Below are 21,262 nucleotides of genomic sequence, written 5' to 3' on the forward strand. Positions count from 1 at the left end.
AAGAGATGAGGTAGTCATTAAAAAATAATGTTAAACACTATTATTGCACAAAGAATGAGTTCTTACTCCAGAACTTATTTAGGCTTGCCATAACAAAGGGGTTGAATACTTATTGACTCAAGACATTTCAGCTTTTCATTTTTAATTAATTTGTAAACATTTCTAAAAACATAATTCCACTTTGACATTATGGCCTATTGTGTGTAGATGAGTGACACAAAATCTCAATTAATACATTTTAAAATCAGGCTGTAACACAACAAAATGTGGAAAAAGTCAAGGGGTGTGAATACTTTCTGAAGGTTTTATAGATTGCTTTTTTCTAAGTGTTTGGTTTTAGCTGAGATTATTCTTTACAGTCTAGTATATTTGTCCAGGCCTCAATTATTCCTTGACTAGCACCATTCATTCTCACTATCAATAATTCAATGTTATAAATTCTAATATTAACTGTATCAACTGGCGAATTAGGAGAGAGTCTCCCAGGGAGTGAGGGGATTGCCATCTAAGAGCCAACATCTATTTTGCGTCAGTAATCGTCTCTGATTGATTGAGAGATTCAAGGAGCTATCATTGTTAAGTACAGTTGAAGTCGGAAGTTTACATACATCTTAGCCAAATACATTTAAACTCAGTTCTTCACAATTCCTGACATTTAATCCTCGTAACAATTCCCTGTCTTAGGTCAGTTAAGATCACCACTTTATTTTAAGAATGTGAAATGTCAGAATAATAGTAGAGAAAATGATTTATTTCAGCTTTTATTTCTTTCATCACATTCCCAGTGGGTCAGATGTTTACATACACTCAATTAGTATTTGGTAGCATTGCCTTTAAATTGTTTAACTTGGGTCAAAAATTTTGGGTAGCCTTCCACAAGCTTCCCACAATAAGTTGGGTGAATTTTGGCCCATTCCTCCTGACAGAGCTGGTGTAACTGAGTCAGGTTTGTAGGTCTCCTTGCTCGCACACGCTTTTTCAGTTCTGCCCACAAATTTTCTACAAGATTAAGGTCAGGGCTTTGTGATGGCCACTCCAATACCTTGACTTTATTGTCTTTAAGCCATTTTGCCACAACTTTGGAAGTATGCTTGGGGTCATTGTCCATTTGGAAGACCCATTTGCGACCAAGCTTTAACTTCCTGACTGATGTCTTGAGATGTTGCTTCAATATATCCACATAATTTTCATTTCCTCATGATGCCATCTATTTTGTGAAGTGCACCAATCCCTCCTGCAGCAAAGCACCCCCACAACATGATGCTGCCACTCCCGTGCTTCACGGTTGGGATGGTGTTCTTCGGCTTGCAGGCCTCCCCCTTTTTCCTCCAAACATAACGATGGTCATTATGGCCAAACAGTACTATTTTTGTTTCATCAGACCTGAGGATATTTCTCCAAAAAGTACGATCTTTGTCCCCATGTGCAGTTGCAAACCGTAGTCTGGCTTTTTTTGTGCCGGTTTTGGAGCAGTGGCTTCTTCCTTGCTGAGCAGCCTTTCAGGTTATGTCGATATAGGACTCGTTTTACTGTGGATATAGATACTTTTGTACCTGTTTCCTCCAGCTTCTTCGCTAGGTCCTTTGCTGTTGTTCTGGGATTGATTTGTACTTTTCGCACCAAAGTAAATTAATCTCTAGGAGACAGAACGCGTCTCCTTCCTGAGCGGTATGACGGCTGCGTGGTCCCATGGTGTTTATACTTGCGTACTATTGTTTTTATGATGAACGTGGTACCTTCAGGCATTTGGAAATTGCTCCCAAGGATGAACCAGACTTGTGGAGGTCTACAATTCTTTTTTCTGAGGTCTTGGCTGATTTCTTTTGATTTTCCCATGATGTGAAGCAAAGAGGCACTGAGTTTGAAGGTATGCCTTGAAATACATCCACAGGTACACCTCCAATTGACTCAAATGATTTCAATTAGCCTATCAGAAACTTCTAAAATCATGACATCATTTTCTGGAATTTTCCAAGCTGTTAAAAGGCACAGTCAACTTAGTGTATGTAAACTTCTGACCCACTGGAATTGTGATACAGTGAATTATAAGTGAAATAATCTGTCTGTAAACAATTGCTGGAAAAATGACTTGTGTCATGCACAAAGTAGATGTCCTAACCGACTTGCCAAAACTATAGTTTGTTAACAAGAAATTTGTGGAGTGGTTGAAAAACGAGTTTTAATGACTCCAACCTAAGTGTATGTAAACATCCGACTTCAACTGTAACATAGTAGATGCAAAGCATTGAATTCATGCACTTAAAAATGTATTTTGTAATTTTGATCCAGAAGCATTTAACTGCAGGGCACTCCCACATCATATGAAGGAATGTGTCTACCTGATTTTGCAGACACTGTGAACAGTTGGGAGTCGGTGCCAATTTCATCGTGAATCATTTCCTTGGTGTTAAATATAATCTGTGAACAAACTAAAGATAATAAATTGAGGTTTTGGATTACTGGATGCTAAGGTCATATTTATTCATATTCTGTTCCAGTTAAAGGGTTGTTCAGATTCAATTAGATCTGTAGACCATACTTTTTAATGGCTAGCTCACAATATGAGCTTTCCAAAAGTTGTTTGTATATTCTAGAGATCAGTCCTTTCGAGAGCCCAGATCATTTATTTATAAATGTGATCAATGGATGGTTCGCTAGTTAGGTTTCACAAGGGACTCCAGTAAGAGACAGCATATTTCTCTATATACTCAACCAGGGGGCAGAAAATGCTAGTGTCTGTAAATATAATTTAAAGTTGATATGGATAGTCCTCCTATGTCTACAGAAATTCAGCCGTGGAAATATATTCATTCTGACAATACTTTTGAGTTTATATTCTGAGAGGAACAGGAACTCAAGCAGTAGAACATTTGACGTGCAAGCACTGTTCAACCACCAGAATTTGGGTAAATTACATAAAATCCTTGAAAGTTGTCAGATGACATCTAGTGGCCTTTTTGGGTACTTCAGATTATCAAGTGTCTATGATTATCTCCGCCCCCTGTTTGGCCTTATCACATGTACAATATATATATAGCCCATAAAAAAATATAATCCAAAAAATATATAATAGAACGACAAAACTGTAAAACATTATCCTAAATATAACTAATCTACTTAGTGAATACCATTGGTGTTTAATAGGAAGGTTTCAGCTTTAAATATCCTTTATATTTTTAACCACTTATTTATTTGACTAGCTATATTAATGTCTTTGTTGTAAATATTTTGGTGACGAACTGGTGGCAGTTGCGAAATAAGTCTGTCGTTGGAAGAGTTGGAGTGAATAGAAAATAATGCCATTGTTGATTAGATGCTTTGTTCATTAATTAGGCTATTTTCTCTTGAACTATATGGTCTATCCACTAGAAATTCATGGACAATACGGATATACAAAATTAATACTTTATATGAAAATATTAGTTATTCAAGTATAAATTACCAAAGTTACCATAGATTGCCACAGATTACCTGTTAATTATCAAAGTGTCTGAAAATGCTGGTAACTTTGGTAAATTACTGGTAGTTTCGCAACCCTAATCACCCATCAAGTGAAAATGACCTCCTTTAGATGTACTGAAAAATGTAACATTGTGCACATCTAGGTATTGCATAAGATATTACATACATTACATATAAGGCCCAGAATTCTTCCTGACCATGACCCAGCAGGGCCAGGAACAACTCTGAGACTGAGACCTACTAGGTAGGCTGTACCAATTGGGCCTAGAGTTTTTCCCATTAAAAATTACAATTCACGGAGAAGAAATGTATGCATGTTGACAGGAACTGCAGCTTAGCTGAAAATATTTAATAATGATGTTTAATGGTCCACATTATTGCGTAGTATTACTCTGAAAGTTATGAGTGTTTCTCCCAAACAAGGGAAATCAGCAGTACGCATGTCTAAATCTAGTTTCTGTCCATGCAATCTCATCCATCTAGATTTATACGACAACTTTCACCTTTCCCGTGTGCTTAAATTGTACATTATCGTATCATCTCTAAGACAGTGATTTTTCAGAAAGATTAATACACAGTAATGTAACACACGAGTACATATACATTATATACAATAATAATGATCTAGGCTTTAAGCAGATTAACAGAGGAAAGTCGGAGAGGGAGTGGGTCACATTCATAATTAAAATACCAAAAAACAAAGAAACATCCACGATTAATAGATACATGATGTTGAATCTAAAACACATGTAGGTTCATTTTAATTCATCTTAATTTTAGTTTAAACATCTCAAGGTATAGTAATGTAGGATTGTAAAAATAGCCCATGCAATTTCTCATAAGAATAGCGTTTCTTTTTTTAACCGGCCAACTGAATAAACCATAAAAGCATTCACAGTAAGATTCAATGACATAAGAAGAAACGCCCATTATTAGCCTGGTCCTTTAGTAACAAGTGAGCAGCGCATCATCGCAGCTGTAGGCTACTAGGAGCGGGATCTTACGCGTGCATATTTGGGAACACGTTGGCCAACCGTGCGCGCAGTGCGCTTATAAAACATTTGAAGAGCTCCATGCGCAACAGACCGTGCGGAGGTGTTCTGAAATCAGCATAGTAGACGTAGCGCATTGGCTCACTCAGGGATATTGTGGATATTATACTACTCCGTGGAGCATCCGTTTGGGGAGCATGACAACCGGAGCCATTCGGGACGCAGCGGATCGGGAGAAGCCCGCTCTCAGTCAAGCAGGTAGGCTATAGAGTTAAATTGTGACTGCCATTCAATGCGTATTTTTCCGGTTGCTTAGCCTATACTGCGAATTAGTGTAAGCTACTATATTTGAATTAGGCCGACGATTTAGATTTTTTTTTACCATATTATGCTTTGTAAATTATAACAGCAACAATTAAATAGCTTAGTTGAAAGGATTTCGTTTTGGTGAAGGAAAATGCAAGTGATTTTTGTCTGTGTACATGACAACTATGTAAGTTATATGCTTATTGAAAAACATTATGTGTGGAGCATTTTGACATAGCCTATAATCCCCAAAGCAGCTTTGCCTAATCATTAATCAAATAAAGAGAAACATGACATCTATTTGCAGGTTTTACCTTTCATTTTTAAGATTTACTTTGTTGTAATTTGAGACCTGCCAATAGAAAGAAGACTTACTGACGTGTAACTCAAGTATTGATCTCGTTAGGAGATTTTTACATGCACTGATCGCAAATTATAATTCAGCCCATTGTGGTTATTATACTGGCTAATTATCCATTTGCAGACTTGGTAGAGCTGTTTTGCAGATGTGGAATTATTCTCTGTCTGAGAGTTTTTAATAATATTATCTACACTGCCCTTTCAGTATGACAGTCCGCACAATAAATTAGGCCTAATATATTTTAAATGTTATTGTTACCATCATATTAATAATCCATATTATTTTGAAAATAGTAAATCATGGACTGGAGCATATCTGCTCCCTCTGTGCTAGATTCTCAGTAAAACATGTCACTTTTTATTTTGTTTTTATCATAAATGGTCCCATCCAACATTTCCATGTGGGGCCCAAATGGGTTAATGAACAGCTTTTCCTCAGGCCCCATGAGGAAAACCCAACAGGGACCCAAAACGTTTTTTCCTCAGTATTCAGGTTGGCCCCACACGTGGGTATGAAGCCCAACATGAGCCCACATAAAGCCCAACATGGCAACCACATGTGGGGCCAACGTGGATACTGAAGACAAATCTTAGTGGGCCCCTTCTGGTTATCCTCCTAGGACCCCAAGTGTTAACCCTTCTTTAATCCACCTGGGCTAGGTATACATTGTACAGTGAAATGGTATTGTGACTGATTATGCATCTGTGGGTTCAGAACTGATGAAGAGGAGGAACAGGATGGCGATATGGCTGGTACTGGGCATGCTCTGTCTGTCCCTGGTCCTGGTCATTCTGGGGATCTACACCACCACTCGCACAGAGAGCCTCAGCATCACCGGATACACCTCTGGAGTCATTGTAAGTACATCTTCATCATTATCATCATCATCATAATTATGTTCATCTTCCATTTTGTTGAAAATTACTCACTATACATATAAATTAACTTTTAATAACAATAAACACATTTTCTCAAATGTTCTTTCTTTTTGTCATAAAAAAACAACACAGACCTTAAGAAAATAAAAAAGTTGCAATGCCAAGAAGGCAGGTCTCCAGAAATTATTGACAGATGGGGAAACTGTGGTTTGTGAGTCGTTGTCCGCAAAACAAGATGTCTTCCAAATTATGACAATTAAAGTCTCATAAATGCCTTGAGAACAAACCCTGATCTTATAGCACATGACAGACAAACAACATATATTTCAGCTGTTATTTGCATCACAGCCAGTAAATATTTCCAGTAGATTTTATATACATTTAAAGACAGATCATTTCTAAGTGTATAATCTCGTTTAACCCAGAATTAAAGTCTTGTGTAATTGGTCAGCTGCTCGATTAAGTTGTGGGTCTGTATGTGTTAAGAGATTGGATCAAGAGATGCTAGAACGAGGTGCTCCACCTTCTCTCTTTGCAAGTTACGGGCCGAATGTCCCCTTCCCTTCGGGAATTCAAAATATGCTAACAACTGCGAAATTGCCATTTGTCCAAATAACCAGTGACAAAAAACCCAAACACCAGAACTTCTGCTACTTGTTATCCCACACATCCCATTCCTTTCCGAGAGTTCTACGGTACCACAGCCATGTTGTTAACAGGTGCATTTTCTATTATGTCCGTGTTTTAAACCTTGGCATTTCTCCTGCTGGATCACCGCAACTCAATTCTGATTTGTGGGTACATTAATGATTCAACTGCACAGTTCATTGACACTTCCAATTCTGTTGTAGTAGTAGTCCACCAGGGAATAATCTTTGCATAACAATAACATTAGTGAACAGAGTTGTTATTTATCTCTTGACTTTACATGACTTTTAATAGTGCATAAAGTTCTCTACAATAAGAGCCAACCGCTGGCATCTCTCTAACAGTGGCTGTTCTATTTGATATCTGCAGTTGGCGTTTGGATCCTTCCTGGGTGTTCTTGGACTCTGCCTGGAGGAAAACCGAAAACAGCTGGTATCTTTCTACTACTTCTCATTCATTTGTCACATTTGTACTATCCTTCCTCCTGAATGGTCTCTCTCTCTTCCTCTGCTTATCCCATAATGTTCTTGCCTGATCCATCTCTCTCTTTCATCCTCTTGGTTATAATTGCATCCATGCACAGCAGAGATTGATTTGGGTAACTGCAGGCTGTGTGCAGGCTTTTTACCCAGCCCAACACTATAACACATGATTTAGCGGATAGTGGACCATTTGTTATGAAATAATGCACAGTGTTTACAGGGCTAATGACCAAATTAGTCGTTTTAAAAGAGGTTACTTGGGGTTGAGTTTTGGTTTCAGAGTATTTCCATATTGCATCTTTCAGTTAATTGTCTTTTTTATCTGTCATAGAGAGTGGGGATGATTAAGAATAGAGAGTGGTGTGGTATCCAAGCCACAGCCACAACCTCTATTTTGTGTAAAAGCCAGAAATATGGTCTGGCCTGTAAAATATAAAAGGAAAAACCCTAAAACTCATTGGATAATAGTCTTGAAATATCTATGTCTAGAAATATTTAAATCATTGTAGCCAGCTGTTATTTGAAGTGAAACATATGCCCTTATAATCGCTGCAACCAAAAACACTGTTTCTAAGGTAGAATTCAGGGTTGAGCATTCCAATCTTTTACACACCAATCAATATAATACAAAATTAAAGAACCTGATCTTCAACCAGCTCAAGTCAACAGACTCAGCATGGCCAACTCTGTCTTTCCAGTCCAAACCACATCCCATGGTACTCTGTTCTGTTGGGTTGACTCTCCACCTCACACAGCAGGACTAGTCTTTAACAAGTTAGAGAAGATGGACAGAGTAGTGTGTGTGTGGTGTGTGTGTGTGTGCATGCATGTATAGTGGATAAGGATTTTGATTGATGTGTACGTGTGGGGCTTCTCCATACCATCTCATTTTATCCAGCAGAGGAAAACATTGTGAAAAAGGAGAGAGATACTGAGTGTATAAACAGAAAGCAACTTGTTAGGTCGAGGTAAGACAGGGAGATGGAGAGAGTGAGGGGACCCCAGCATAGAGGAGTAAATGTGCCTGGCTTGGAAAGGATGTCAATGCCTGCAGTGCAGATGCGCGCGCACACACACACACACACACACACACACACACACACACACACACACACACACACACACACACACACACACACACACACACACACACACACACACACACACACACACACACACACACACGTACGTTCATGAATGATTCTTTAAAATGATTCCAGATGGGTATTTGTTAGCTATTGTTCTGTTATCAATACATTTTACCACAGTTTTCTTGGAATTTAGAAAAACTGTAAACTTTAGTGAGCTTGTAATATGAAGTAAAGCAGTCTGCTGCTAATTATTCTCACCTGCTCATTTCTGTGTCTTGTTACGGTTCTTGTAATCGTATAAGAAATTCAAATTAAAATCATAATAAATGTTAAAGAAGCCTTTTTAATGATACTTCAATGTAGGTAAACAAAGATGGGGTGGGGGGGGGGGGGGATAGGGGGAGATAGAGAGTGTGGTCTGTCAGTTATTATTACACTGAACAAAAATATAATCGCAACATGTGAAGTGTTGGTCCTATGTTTCATGAGCTGAAATAAAAAATCTCAGAAATGTTCTATACGCACAAAAAAGCTTATTTCTCTCAAATTTTGTCCACAAATTTGTTTACATCCCTGTTAGTGAGCATTTCTCCTTTGCCAAGATAATCCATCCCCCTGACGGGTGTGGCATATCAAGAATCTGATTAAACAGTATGATCATTACACAGGTGCACCTTGTGCTGGGGACCATAAATGGCCACTCTAAAATGGGCAGTTTTGTCACACAACACAATGCCACAGATGTCTCAAGTTTTGAGGGAGCGTGCAATTGGCATGATGACTCCAGGAATGTCCACCAGAGCTGTTGCCAGAGAATTTAATGTTAATTTCTCTACCAGAAGCTGCCTCCAACGTCGTTTTATAGAATTTGTCAGTACGTCCAACTAGCCTCACAACCGCAGACCACGTGTATGGTGTTGTGTGGACGAGCAGTTAGCCGATGTCAACGTTGTGAACAGAGTGCCCTATGGTGGCGGTGGGGTTATGGTATGGGCAGGCATAAGCTATGGACAACGAACACAATTGCATTTTATCGATGGCAATTTGAATGCACAGAAATACCGTGACAAGATCCTGAGGCCCATTGTGAGGTCCATTTAAAAAAAAAAAAGCTATCTATGGCCAACAGATTCTGTATTCCCAGTCATGTGAAATCCATAGATTAAGACCTAATGAATTTATTTCAATTGACTGATTTCCTCATATGAACTGTAACTCAGTAAAATCAATGACATTTTTCCATGTTGCGTTTATATTTTTGTTCAGTAACAGGCCACTGTTATTTTGTCTAATTCTAATCATGTCTGTAATCATGTCCAAGATTACAGACATGTACTCGACATTACCTCAGTGGCTGTCACGGACTAGCTTATTGGCCAGAATGGCTACCAGGGCTCCAGTCCTGCCAGACCACCCTGGTTTAGGCTACTTACTTACTTACTGACTTAGGCTCATCTCCCATCAGAGATCACAGACCATTGACGATGTGCAGAGGTTTGCCCATGGCTAAATAGTTCTGCTACGAGCGGTCTCTGAGGCTAGGGTAGTGTTTATTAGGGCAGGGGATCTCAAACTTCTGGGACTGGGGACCCCTATTGTAATAGCAAATTAATTGGGGACCCCCTCATAATCAGAACACAACTCAAGTGAGATAAAATAGGAGTTTTACAATGAATTCGGCCGTACATGGCCGGACTAATCAAGTTTCTGGGAAGGAACATTTTAAAGGTTCGCCTCTTGGAATTGCAGTTTTCAAGCTAATTTCCTGCAATTCTACAAATGAGGCAGAGAGAAAACTTAGCAGGTGTATTTAAAAATATATATTTTTCCCAAATATCCCAGGTCCTCGTTGCCTAGTGTTAATACCATAAATGATAGATTCATAATATTACATTGTATTTTATTACACCCTCTAAACTTATTCCACTGATCCCTTGGCCAAAATCGTTTAATCGGTTGCTGTTAGTAATATTCATTAACAAAAGAGGGGGAAAAAACAACGTTTTATACATATACACACTGAGTGTACAAAACATTAGGAACACCTGCTCTTTCAATTACATAGACTGAACATGTGAATTCTGGTGAAAGTTATGATCTCTTATTGATGTCACCTGTCAAATCCACTTCAGTCAGTGTAGATGAAGGGGAGGAGACAAGTTAAAGAAAGATTTGTATGCCTTGAGACAATTGAGACATGGATTGTGTGCCATTCAGAGAGGGAATGGTTAAGACAAAAGATTTAAGTGCCTTTGAACGGGGTATGGTAGTAGGTGCCAGGCGCACCAGTTTGTGTTTGTCAAGAGCTGCAACCCCACTGGGTTTTTCATGTTCAACTGTTTCCTGTGTGTATCAAGAATGTTCCACCACCCAAAGGACATCCAGCCAACTTGACACAACTGTGGGAAGCATTGGAGTCAACTAGGGCCAGCATCCTTGTGGAACGCTTTCAACACCTTGTAGACCATGCCCAGACGAATTGAGGCTGTTCTGAGGGCAATATTAGGAAGATGTTCTTAATAACTTGTACACTCAGTGTATATTCAGTGCCTTCAGAAAGTATTCACACCCCTTGACCTTTTCCACATTTTGTTGTGTTACATCCTGAATTTAAAATGGATTAAATTGAGACACAATACCCCATAATGTCAAAGTGGAATTATGTAATTAAAAATTAAAAGCTGGAATGTTTTGCGGCAATAAGTATTCAACCTTTTTGTTATGGCAAGCCTAAATAAGTTCAGGAGTAAAAATGTGCTTAACATGTCACATAATACGTCGCATCGACTCAAACTATGTGCTGTAATAGTGTTTAACATGATTTTTGAATGACGTGGGGGTGATGTACTGGGCCGTACGCACTACCCTCTGTAGTGCGTACGGCCCAGTACATCACTGGGGCCAAGCTTCCTGCCATCAAGGACCTCTATACCAGGCGGTGTCAAAGGTAGGCCCTAAAAATTGTTAAAGACTCCAACCGCCCTAGTCATAGACTGTTCTCTCTGCTACCGCACGGCAAGCGGCACCGGAGCGCCAAGTCTAGGTCCAAGAGACGTGGGGGTTAAATCATTCGATTTAAGTTAAAAGTTGGGTGAAAAAAATATGAAATTCCCTTACGTTGATGACATTTTGCAATCAAATCAGTTTTCTACGTTGATCCAATTTCATCAGATAGATTTTTTTGTTGAAATGACATGGAAACAACATTGATGCAACCAGTTTTTGCCGAGTGGGTAATGAACACATCCCAGACCAAGCTTCCCTTAGGTCCACAAATCTTCCCGCATCTGTTTATTTTTGTCTGCTGGCGGCCACAGCTCCTTCATATTCTCTTTCTCTCTCTTCTCTCTCTTCTCTCTCTCTTTCTTTCTTTCTTTCTCTCTCTCTCTCTCTCTCTCTCTCTCTCTCTCTCTCTCTTTCTCTTTCTCTCTCTTCTCTCTCTCTTTCTTTCTTTCTTTCTCTCTCTCTCTCTCTCTCTCTCTCTCTCTCTCTCTCTCTCTCTCTCTCTCTCTCTCTCTCTCTCTCTCTCTCTCTTTCTCTCTTTCTCTCTTTCTCTCTCTCTTTCTCTCTCTCTCTCTCTCTCTCCTTCTCTCCTTCTCTCTCCCTCGCTCTCTCTCTCTGTCTCAGTGTGGATATCGTGTTAACACTGGGGGACATTTTGTTGAATCTACTCTGCTATTTTGGACATCATTTCACAGCCAGACAACTTTTAGGGCCCATGTGAGATGTCGGCTCAGAGATGATCAAGAAAAACGAGTGAATCTCCTGAGTGGATTTGTTGTTTAAGTGGACTCTCGTACCAGCAACTTGGATTAAGATGAAAAATGTTCCTCGATCATGGAATATGATTGCTTATATGTCTCATAACTGATCTCAAGTTAGATGTCAGGATAGGGTAGCTGAACTGTCAGACATAAAGACAGAAACCAGTCACGGGTTGCAAATAAATACTATTACGTTAAAAAAGGAAGTCTGTTTTTACTCAACAGAGCTTGGGTTAAATGGCACTGGGCACATAACATGCTTTTGACCATAAACAGTTGTTGTGGTTTTTACATGTGTTTCTCTGTGTTCCTTCATACTGTGTTTCTCTTTTAATCATTATACCTTTCAACCTGTGTCTCTCTCTTTTCACTTGAGTTGAGTGAAAAGTTTGCTTTAGCACAGCTGTTTGCATTTTGTCTGACATAATGTCTTAAATCAATATAGGCTCCCAAGTGTGTTTATTGTAACAATGATTTAATCTTCTGTCTTCATCAGACAGACCCCTGATAAAATTGAAAGCTTTAAAAATCCCACTGGGCACACACTGGTTGAATCAACGTTGTTTCCACGTCATTTCATGTAAATTACCTTGAACCAACGTGGAATAGACGATGCCTTGATGTTGGTGCCCAGTGGGATTGCTACAACCCACTTGGGAGGATATATACAGTGTACTGTCTTCCTAGTTTTGTTGTTGAACATTAGTCCTACTAGCATGTGCTCAGTCATGTATGTATGTTTCTATCTTTTCTAATAATGTCTTATTCCCTTTCTCTCCAGCTTGTGGCGGCCATTATTTTCCTCAGCTTCGGGATCATTGCCTCCTTCCTGTGTCTGGTGGTGGATGGCGTCTTCATCGTTTTCAACATGGTGAGTAACGTTGCTTCTCCACGTGTGTCTTTCAACTCAACAGATCACAGGGGGTTTGAGACAATTGTGACCGTAAATGAAAATCTTACCTAAAGCTAATTTATTTCTCATTCAGTGTAACGATTCTCGTGGGCTGAAGGAAGAGTGGACCAAGGTGCAGCGTTTAAAGTGTTCATAATTTAATCCAAAAAACTGAACAAAAACAACAAACAGGAGAACGAAAGCGAAACAGTTCTGTCTGGTGCAGACACAAAAACAGAAAACAACTACCCACCAAACACAGGTGGGAAAAGGCTACCTAAGTATGGTTCTCAATCAGAGACAACGGGAGACAGCTGCCACTGATTGAGAACCACACCCGGCCAAACACATAGAAATAGACAACATAGAACAAAAACATAGAATGCCCACCCCAACTCACGCCCTGACTAACCAAAATAGAGACATAAAAAGGATCTCTAAGGTCAGGGCGTGACATTCAGAGTGAAAATAGCAATCTTAAAAACTCATTTATTTCTCATTTATTCAGTCAGTAGCAGGCTTGATCTCAGTTTCTCTTCCCCCAGTCTCTGATCTTGATGTCGTGCATGAGTGTTTGTGAGAATAGCTGTAATATTAGTGTTCATGCATGAGTGTTCTATCGTGTGTGGATGGAGATTGACCCACCCTGTCTGTAATGTTGAAAGCAGTTTGGATTGAGTCTCACTCCCTGTGGATGAGTGTGGTCATGAGAGAGCGTCCTCTCCCATTTCAATGTGTTAACCCAACCGAAAATTTCACACAAGATCGAATGCTCCGTTTGCCATCCATAGCACAATATAGCTTCAATACTTGCAATAAACTTTAAACACATTTACATTTCAAAGTGGATCAATACATGGCTACACAATGACATTGCAATATAATATTAATGTGTACATTTCGAGGGAAATGCCAAGATGCAAATGACCCATGGTCCAGAATTGTGCCTACGTATGTCTGTCTGTCTGTCTGCATGCCTGTCTGATTGTACAGGGCATCTGTGTCTGTGTTAGTATGTAGTTGAAGGAGGGCTGGGAAACCCAGCAAGCAAGTTATTTTATTAGACCATTAATCCCAAAGCTTCAGCTAGGAATGTTTGCCTCTATCAAAACCCTATTAAAAACATTTAAAGAAACAGAGATTGAATTGTAAAATTCAAAGCACCAATAACACCTTCAAATGAACAAGGTTTGTCAATATGCCATGTTTTATGTGTCTAAGTGAGGGTTTTCTAATGCTTTTTTCTATGCAATGTTTAATTATGTAAATTCTGCATTTCTTCTGTTTTTCTCTAAACTGTGAGCAAGAATGAATATAGCCAAAGCAGACAGAAGTAAGTCTTTGGGTATAGCAGCCTGGTTTCATAGACTAGACGTAACATAATATGCTAGCTTTTGTCACAGAAACATTACAATGCACTGTACAGATGCAGAATCTTAATTTGAGCATATTTGCTCCAGCAGGAAGGTAATCCTGCCGCAAAAGGACATTTAAATTATTATGTGGATTAGAATTAATCAACATTGTTGTGGGGGTTGATACATTTTTCATAAGAGAAAATTAAGTCTGAAATGTAAAAGTGGAAATTGCACTACAAGTTTTACATTTACTGCTTTCAGGAAGGTTCTCCTGCAACTGGGTGATCAAGTGAACAACCTTCATCTGTATGCATTCGGTACTTACAAATGTCAATAACAGAGTTGACTTGACTAGTTCCAACGTAGTGTCCAACTAGTTGATATACTTATCTAAAGTATGTGTTGAACAGCGTAGTACATAACTACTATCTGTTTACAATGTCTTAGCAAAACCTGCAAAATTCATAACATATACTGTTTATATATTTTACATCCATCTTCTGGTTCCAGTATATACTCAGTGGTAAAAAAAGTACCCAATTGTCATATTTGAGTAAAATTATGGATGCCTTAATAGAAAGTTACTCAAGTAAAAGTGAAAGTCACCTGGTAAAATGCTACTTCAATAAAAGTCTAAAAGTATTTGGTTCTAAATATACTTTAGTATCAAAAGTAAATGTAATTGCTAAAATATACTTAACTTCTTATGGCTGGGGGCAGTATTGAGTAGCTTGGATGAATAAGGTGCCCAGAGTAAACTGCCTGCTACTCAGGCCCAGAAGCTAAGATATGCATATTATTAGTAGATTTGGATAGAAAACACCCTGAAGTTTCTAAAACTGTTTGAATGATGTCTGTGAGTATAAAATAACTCATATGGCAGGCAAAAACCTGAGAAAAAATCCAACCAGGAAGTGGGAAATCTGAGGTTTGTAGGTTGCCTATCCAAGATACAGTGTCTATGGGGTCATATTGCACTTCCTAAGGAGGCTTCCACTAGATGTCAACAGTCTTTAAAACCTTGTTTGATGCTTCTACTGTGAAGGATGAGGTAATAAGAGCTGATTGAGTCAGGGGTCTGGCAGGGTGCCACGAGCTCACTCAGGCGCGCCCCCGTGAGAGTTAGCTGCGTTCCATTGCATTTCTACAGACAAAGGAATTCTCCGGTTGAAACATTATTGAAGATTTATGTTAAGAACATCCTAAAAATTGATTCTTTACATCGTTTGACATGTTTCTACGAACTGTAATGGAATTTTTTGACTTTTTGTCTGGCCTGCGCGTCATGAATTTGGATTTTGGAACTAAACGCGCGAACAAAAAGGAGGTATTTGAACATAAATTATGGACTTTATCGAACTAAACAAACATTTATTGTGGAACTGGGATTCCTGGGAGTGCATTCTGATGAAGATCATCAAAGGTAAGTGAATATTTATAATGCTATTTCTGACTTCTGTTGACTCCACAACATGGCGGGTACCTGTATGGCTTGTTTTTGTGTCTGAGCACCGTACTCAGATTATTGGATGGTGTGCTTTTTCCGTAAAGTTTTTTTGAAATCTGACACAGCGGTTGCATTAAGGAGAAGTTTATCTAAAGTTCCATGTAAAACACTTGTATCTTTAATCAATGTTTATTATGAGTATTTCTGTAAATTGATGTGGCTCTCTGCAAAATCACCAGATGTTTTGGAGGCAAAACATTACTGAACATAACGCGCCAATGTAAACTAAGATTTTTGGATATAAATATGAACTTTATCAAACAAAACATACATGTATTGTGTAACATGAAGTCCTATGAGTGTCATCTGATGAAGATCATCAAAAGTTAGTGATTAATTTGATCTCTATTTCTGCTTTTTGTGACTCCTCTCTTTGGCTGGAAAAATGGCTGTGTTTTTTAAAAATCGGACACTGTGGTGGGATTAACAACAAGTTTATTTTTAAAATGGTGTAAAATACTTGTATGTTTGAGGAATTTTAACTATGAGCACTTTCACTGGCTGTTGTCAAGTCGATCCCGTTAACGGGATCTCAGCCATAAGAATTAAGTATTAAAAGTAAAAGTATAAATTATTTGAAATTCTTTATATTAATCCAAGCAGACGGTACCATTTTCTTGTTTTTAAAATGTATGGATAGCCAGGGGCACACTCCAACACTCAGACATCATTGACAAAAGATGCATTTGTGCTTAGTGAGTCCAGATCAGAGGCAGTAGGGATGACCATGTGTTGTCCTGATAAGTGTGTGAATTGGACCATTTTCCTGTCCTGCTAAGCCTTCAAAATGTAACGAGTACTTTTGGCTGTCGGGGAAAACGTATGGAGTAAAAAGTACATTATTTTCTTTAGGAATGTAGTGAAGTAAAAGTCATAAATAGTAAAGTACAGATACCCCCCAAAAACTACTTAAGTACTTTACTTTAAAGTATTTTTTACTTAAGTACTTTACACCACTGTATACACTGAGTGTTCAAAACATTAGGAACACCTTCCTAATATTGAGTTACACTCCCGTTTACCCTCAGAGCAGCCTCAATTTGTCAGGGCATGGACTCTACAGGGTGTCAAAAGCTTTCCACAGGGATGCTGGCCCATGTTGACTCCAATGCTTCCCATAGTTGTATTACTGGATGTCCTTTGGGTCGTGATACACATGGGAAACTGTTAAGAGTGGAAAAACCCAGCAGCGTTGCAGTTTTTGACAGACTCAAACCGGTGCGCCTGGAACCTACTTCCATACCCCGTTCAAATGCACTTAAATCTTTTGTCTTGCCCATTCCCTCTCTGAATGGAACACAATCTATGTCTCAATTGTCTCAAGGCTTACAAATTCTTCTTTAACCTGCCTCCTCCCCTTCATCTACACTGATTGAAGTGGATTTAACAGGTGACATCAATAAGAGGTCATAACTTTCATCCGGATTCACCTGGTCAGTCTGTGTTATGGAAAGAGCAGGTGTTCCTAATGTTTAGTACACTTAGTGTATATATATTTTACATCCATCATCTGTTTTATAGGAGAACTTTACAATGCCAGAACGATATGGAGTCTAATTGGCAAATGCTATTCAAAAGGGATATGCTGGAATTGGATGGAGTCATTGCAGCTGTGTTTAAACCATACAACTGCAGTCTATTCGATTCTCTCATGCATTACGATATCATGTCTCTCTGTCTGTCCCACACCAGGATGTCCGTCCTCTGAAAGCAGGGAGATGCCAGTTTTACACAAGTGGAAACAGCTACATCTATGAGAATTACTATGCCTCTGTAAGTACAACTGCACGCATAGCTGTATGACTTACTGTGTTAGCTATCCTGTCCAATTCTGAAAATATGTGTAGTACTTACTGTCTGGCAGGGGGAAAATACATTTTAAGGGAGGGGTCTATCACCTTTGACTAATCTCTGCTTGTACTGTACCTGTCACTCAATACTGTTGATTAGAGTGTATGCCTCCTCTTGCAGGTGCCGTGCCAGGGTCTCACGGAGTCATGTACTATGAAGGTACGCAGTGGGACCTGCTACTGCTGTGACCTTTATGACTGTGCCAAGTGAGTCAAAGATGCACATACATTAAAGATCCATCATGTAGCTTTGTGTATGACCCAACAGATTTCTCATTGAAAGCAAGTCTGATAAGCCGCAGATCCAACCGGTAATAATCTAACTAACTTTAATAATCTAACAAAAATAACTTTATATACAGTATATGTGGTAACTCACCCCTCACATCAGCAATGTGTAGAACCCACCCACCTGTGTGATGCTTGGAAGGCATTTTGTGCCAGAATGCTCTTCACACATTAGCTATCACGATGATAAGGTATGGAGTGATTGTGCCCTATTTAAGCTGAAGTAGGCTCAAACTAGCGCTGAGGGTTTCCTAGCCAGGTCAAATGGTGTACAGACCAACTCATCTCACTTCCCACTGCCCTCATGAGCCATCATTCGCTGCTCCTTCACTCCACGCTCATTCACACCACGCTGCGCGTTGGTAAGCGAATGCTCCTACTACCTGTCTTTCTTTAACTTGTTGACCGGTGTTTTGGGTCACTGCTCTGCAATTTACTGCTTGCTTCTACAGCACCAAGTTGGTAATCTCCGGCTCGTATAGTGTATGTGCAGGCAGGATCCATACAGTGAGAAAGTCCTCTGCTTTCTCTGCCGTGGACATTCCTGCAGTCAGAATACCAATTGCAGGCTCCCTCAAAATGTAGACATCTGTGGCATTGTGTTGTGTGACAAAACTGCACATTTAAGAGTGGCCTTTTATTGTCCCCAGCAGGCCAGCATCCCGGAGTCGCCTAATCACTGTTGACGTTGAGACTGGTGTTTTGCGGGTACTATTTAATGAAGCTGCCAGTTGAGGACTTGTGAGGCGTCTGTTTCTCAAACTAGACACTCTAATGTACTTGTCCTCTTGCTCAGTTGTGCACCGGGGCCTCCCACTCTTTCTATTCTGGTTAGAGACAGTTTGCGCTGTTCTGTGAAGAGAGTAGTGCACATCGTTGTACTACTCTTTCTCGCATGGAATAGCCTTCATTTCCCAGAACAAGAATAGACTGACAAGTTTCAGAAGAAAGCTCTTTGTTTCTGTCCATTTTGAGCCTGTAGTCGAACCCACAAATGCTGATGCTCCAGATACTCAACTAGTCTAATGAAGGACAGTTTTTTTGCTTCTTTAACCTTTTCCGTTACCACTCAATTCAGAACAACAGTTTTCAGCTGTGCTAACATAATTGCAAAAGGGTTTTCTAATGATCAATTAGCCTTTTAAAATGGTAAACTTGGATTAGCTAACACAGCGTGGCATTGGAACACAGGAGTGATGGTTGCTGATGATGGGCCTCTGTACGCCTTTGTAGATATTCCATAAAAAATCTGCAGTTTCCAGCTACAATAGTGATTTACAACATTAACAATGTCTACACTGTATTTCTGATAAATTTTCTGTTATTTTAATGGACAAAAAATTTGCTTTTCTTTAAGTGACCCCAAACTTTTGAATGGTAGTGTATATTGGGAGTAGTGCCTTTCCTCAGCCACAGTGTGTTATATGTGCAAAAGTACTATCTCACAGCTCGATGAAACCTTCACTCTTGCGCAGACATTTAGAAACAAAACATGCCAATTTGAAAAATAAGCCACGGGAGTTTTTGGAGCAAGAATTAAGACGACTTTCGAGTAGTAAAACATGTATAAAAGCAACCAATACCATTAATAAGAATGTGCTAGAAGCTTCTAATATGGTGAGCTACCGAGTGGCTAGGACAGGCAAGCCCCGTACTATTGTGGAGGACTTAATTCTTCCTGATGCCACGGATATGGCTGGGACAATGCTGGGGGAAAAGGACAAAAAAACTATACAGACAATGCCTTCATCAAACAACACTGTTTCACGACACATCATTGACATGTCAGGAGATCTACTATCCCAATAGTGCAAACGTTTACCTATTCCTAAATAAATATTCCAAACATAGTCTGGGACAGTTGTGGGATGCGATAGATCCCAAATGAATACAACCACTAGCATTAAAAAAAAGTGAGAAATGATCAGAACGTTTAGCTTAAAATGTTGATAAACTATTAGTCTATTCCTTCACATTATTAGCGCAGCAATGTGCACATGGCAGTAGGCTATAAACGCCAATGTTCCAAAATGCAATCAATTAGTGGGAAAACACCATTCTCAAAAGTGACTGCAAATGCGACTATGCATGTAATGCGTTTATTATAAAGGTGCATTTTTATGGTGAAAATGAACTTCCCCAAACTTGAAACTCACACGCTGCTTAAGTATGCCAGTTAGGCTCTACACCCGTTGTAAACCGGATTAATGTGCTTAATGTTAAGAAGTTATTTGGCCACTTTAGCTGCGATACAAACCTTATAAAAACATATAGGCCTATGGGCTAGACTACATGAGGTGTGTGAGGTGTGATTTGAAAAAATTGCTAAAAAAAGGCCTGCGTTGTTTCTTGCCTTACTGCACACTAGCTGGGCATCATTCACAAGTGATAGGCTAATATTGTCACCCATCAGACTGTTCTTGATTTAATCTTGTATTTACATATCCTAAATAATATATGTGTAAAATTTCTTTTGATTTAGAATGGGCCATTACTATGCACCTGTCTCGAAACAGGGGCAGAGGCAAAAATACATGTCATCTATGCACTTAAATAGCGAATGGAGGACGCTTTTCCCGTGGTTCATTTTCATTCCAACCAGGTAGACTATACCCCTGTTGTAAAGAGAAGCAATTTGTTTAATATTAGGAAGTTGAGAAATAAATATACTAAGCCTATAGAAAGCTCATGGGATCCACCTCTTTTTAATAGAGGCCATCACTCTGTTTTCTCACGCAATTGCATAGCCTATAGAAATGTTGCGCAACATGAGCTCATGGGCTCTCGTGAAGTGTGATTAGATTTTCAATTACATTTGCATTGATGTCAGAGTGATTAGAGGGACAATAGAGTCCAGTTAGCAAGTTTGGTAGCAGTTAGCAAGTTTGGTAGGCCACTAATGACCATCAGCAGCATCAGAGCTTGGAGAAGCCTAATTACCGTGACTAAACGGTCACATGGAATTTGACTGCCGTCATGACTCGTGAACGCCAGTGTGGCGGTAATATGTCACAGTAACAGCACTAGTTGGGCCTCTTTGTATGTAAGGAGAGAGCAACATTTTCATGTGTTTATCTACAAAGCACTCATGCAGAAACTTCTTATGTATCTATCATAATTAATTCAATTTAGACTTACAAATTACCAAACTCGGTCTCAGGCTTGAATAACACTGGAGGCCCTTTCGGTCTCCACAGAGTTGGGGAAAGCTGATTTTAGTTTTTGTTGTGCCCTTTATGTGGAACAACTTACAGAACTCTCTGAAATGAGATGCTCTGAGGCCTCATTTATAAAACGGAATTACAATCAATTTTGATCTTAAGTATGACTTATGCAGAAAACCACATATAAGTAGTTATTTATAAAACCTCACTTTGACGTGG

At 39.2% G+C, this 21,262-nt stretch overlaps 1 protein-coding gene across 2 annotated transcripts in view; it reads left to right on the forward strand.

Annotated features, from left to right (window-relative positions):
- LOC139548550 (transmembrane protein 255B-like) overlaps positions 1-21,262 on the forward strand; it is a 64,309-nt gene that overhangs the window by 36,945 nt on the left and 6,102 nt on the right. Inside the window, exons 1-6 of one of the 2 annotated variants that reach the window (XM_071358273.1) lie at positions 1,902-4,712; positions 5,836-5,978; positions 7,017-7,079; positions 12,766-12,855; positions 17,434-17,514; positions 17,713-17,798. In XM_071358273.1, coding sequence (XP_071214374.1) covers positions 4,652-4,712; positions 5,836-5,978; positions 7,017-7,079; positions 12,766-12,855; positions 17,434-17,514; positions 17,713-17,798 — 524 coding nt within the window. In that variant the 5' untranslated portion in view covers positions 1,902-4,651. Of the gene's footprint in view, positions 1-1,901; positions 4,713-5,835; positions 5,979-7,016; positions 7,080-12,765; positions 12,856-17,433; positions 17,515-17,712; positions 17,799-21,262 lie in introns of those variants that run through there. The other variant, XM_071358274.1, reaches the window with a different exon arrangement.

Source organism: Salvelinus alpinus, chromosome 21 (genome assembly GCF_045679555.1).
Source record: "Salvelinus alpinus chromosome 21, SLU_Salpinus.1, whole genome shotgun sequence".
In the NCBI taxonomy this organism is placed as follows: Eukaryota; Metazoa; Chordata; class Actinopteri; order Salmoniformes; family Salmonidae; genus Salvelinus; species Salvelinus alpinus.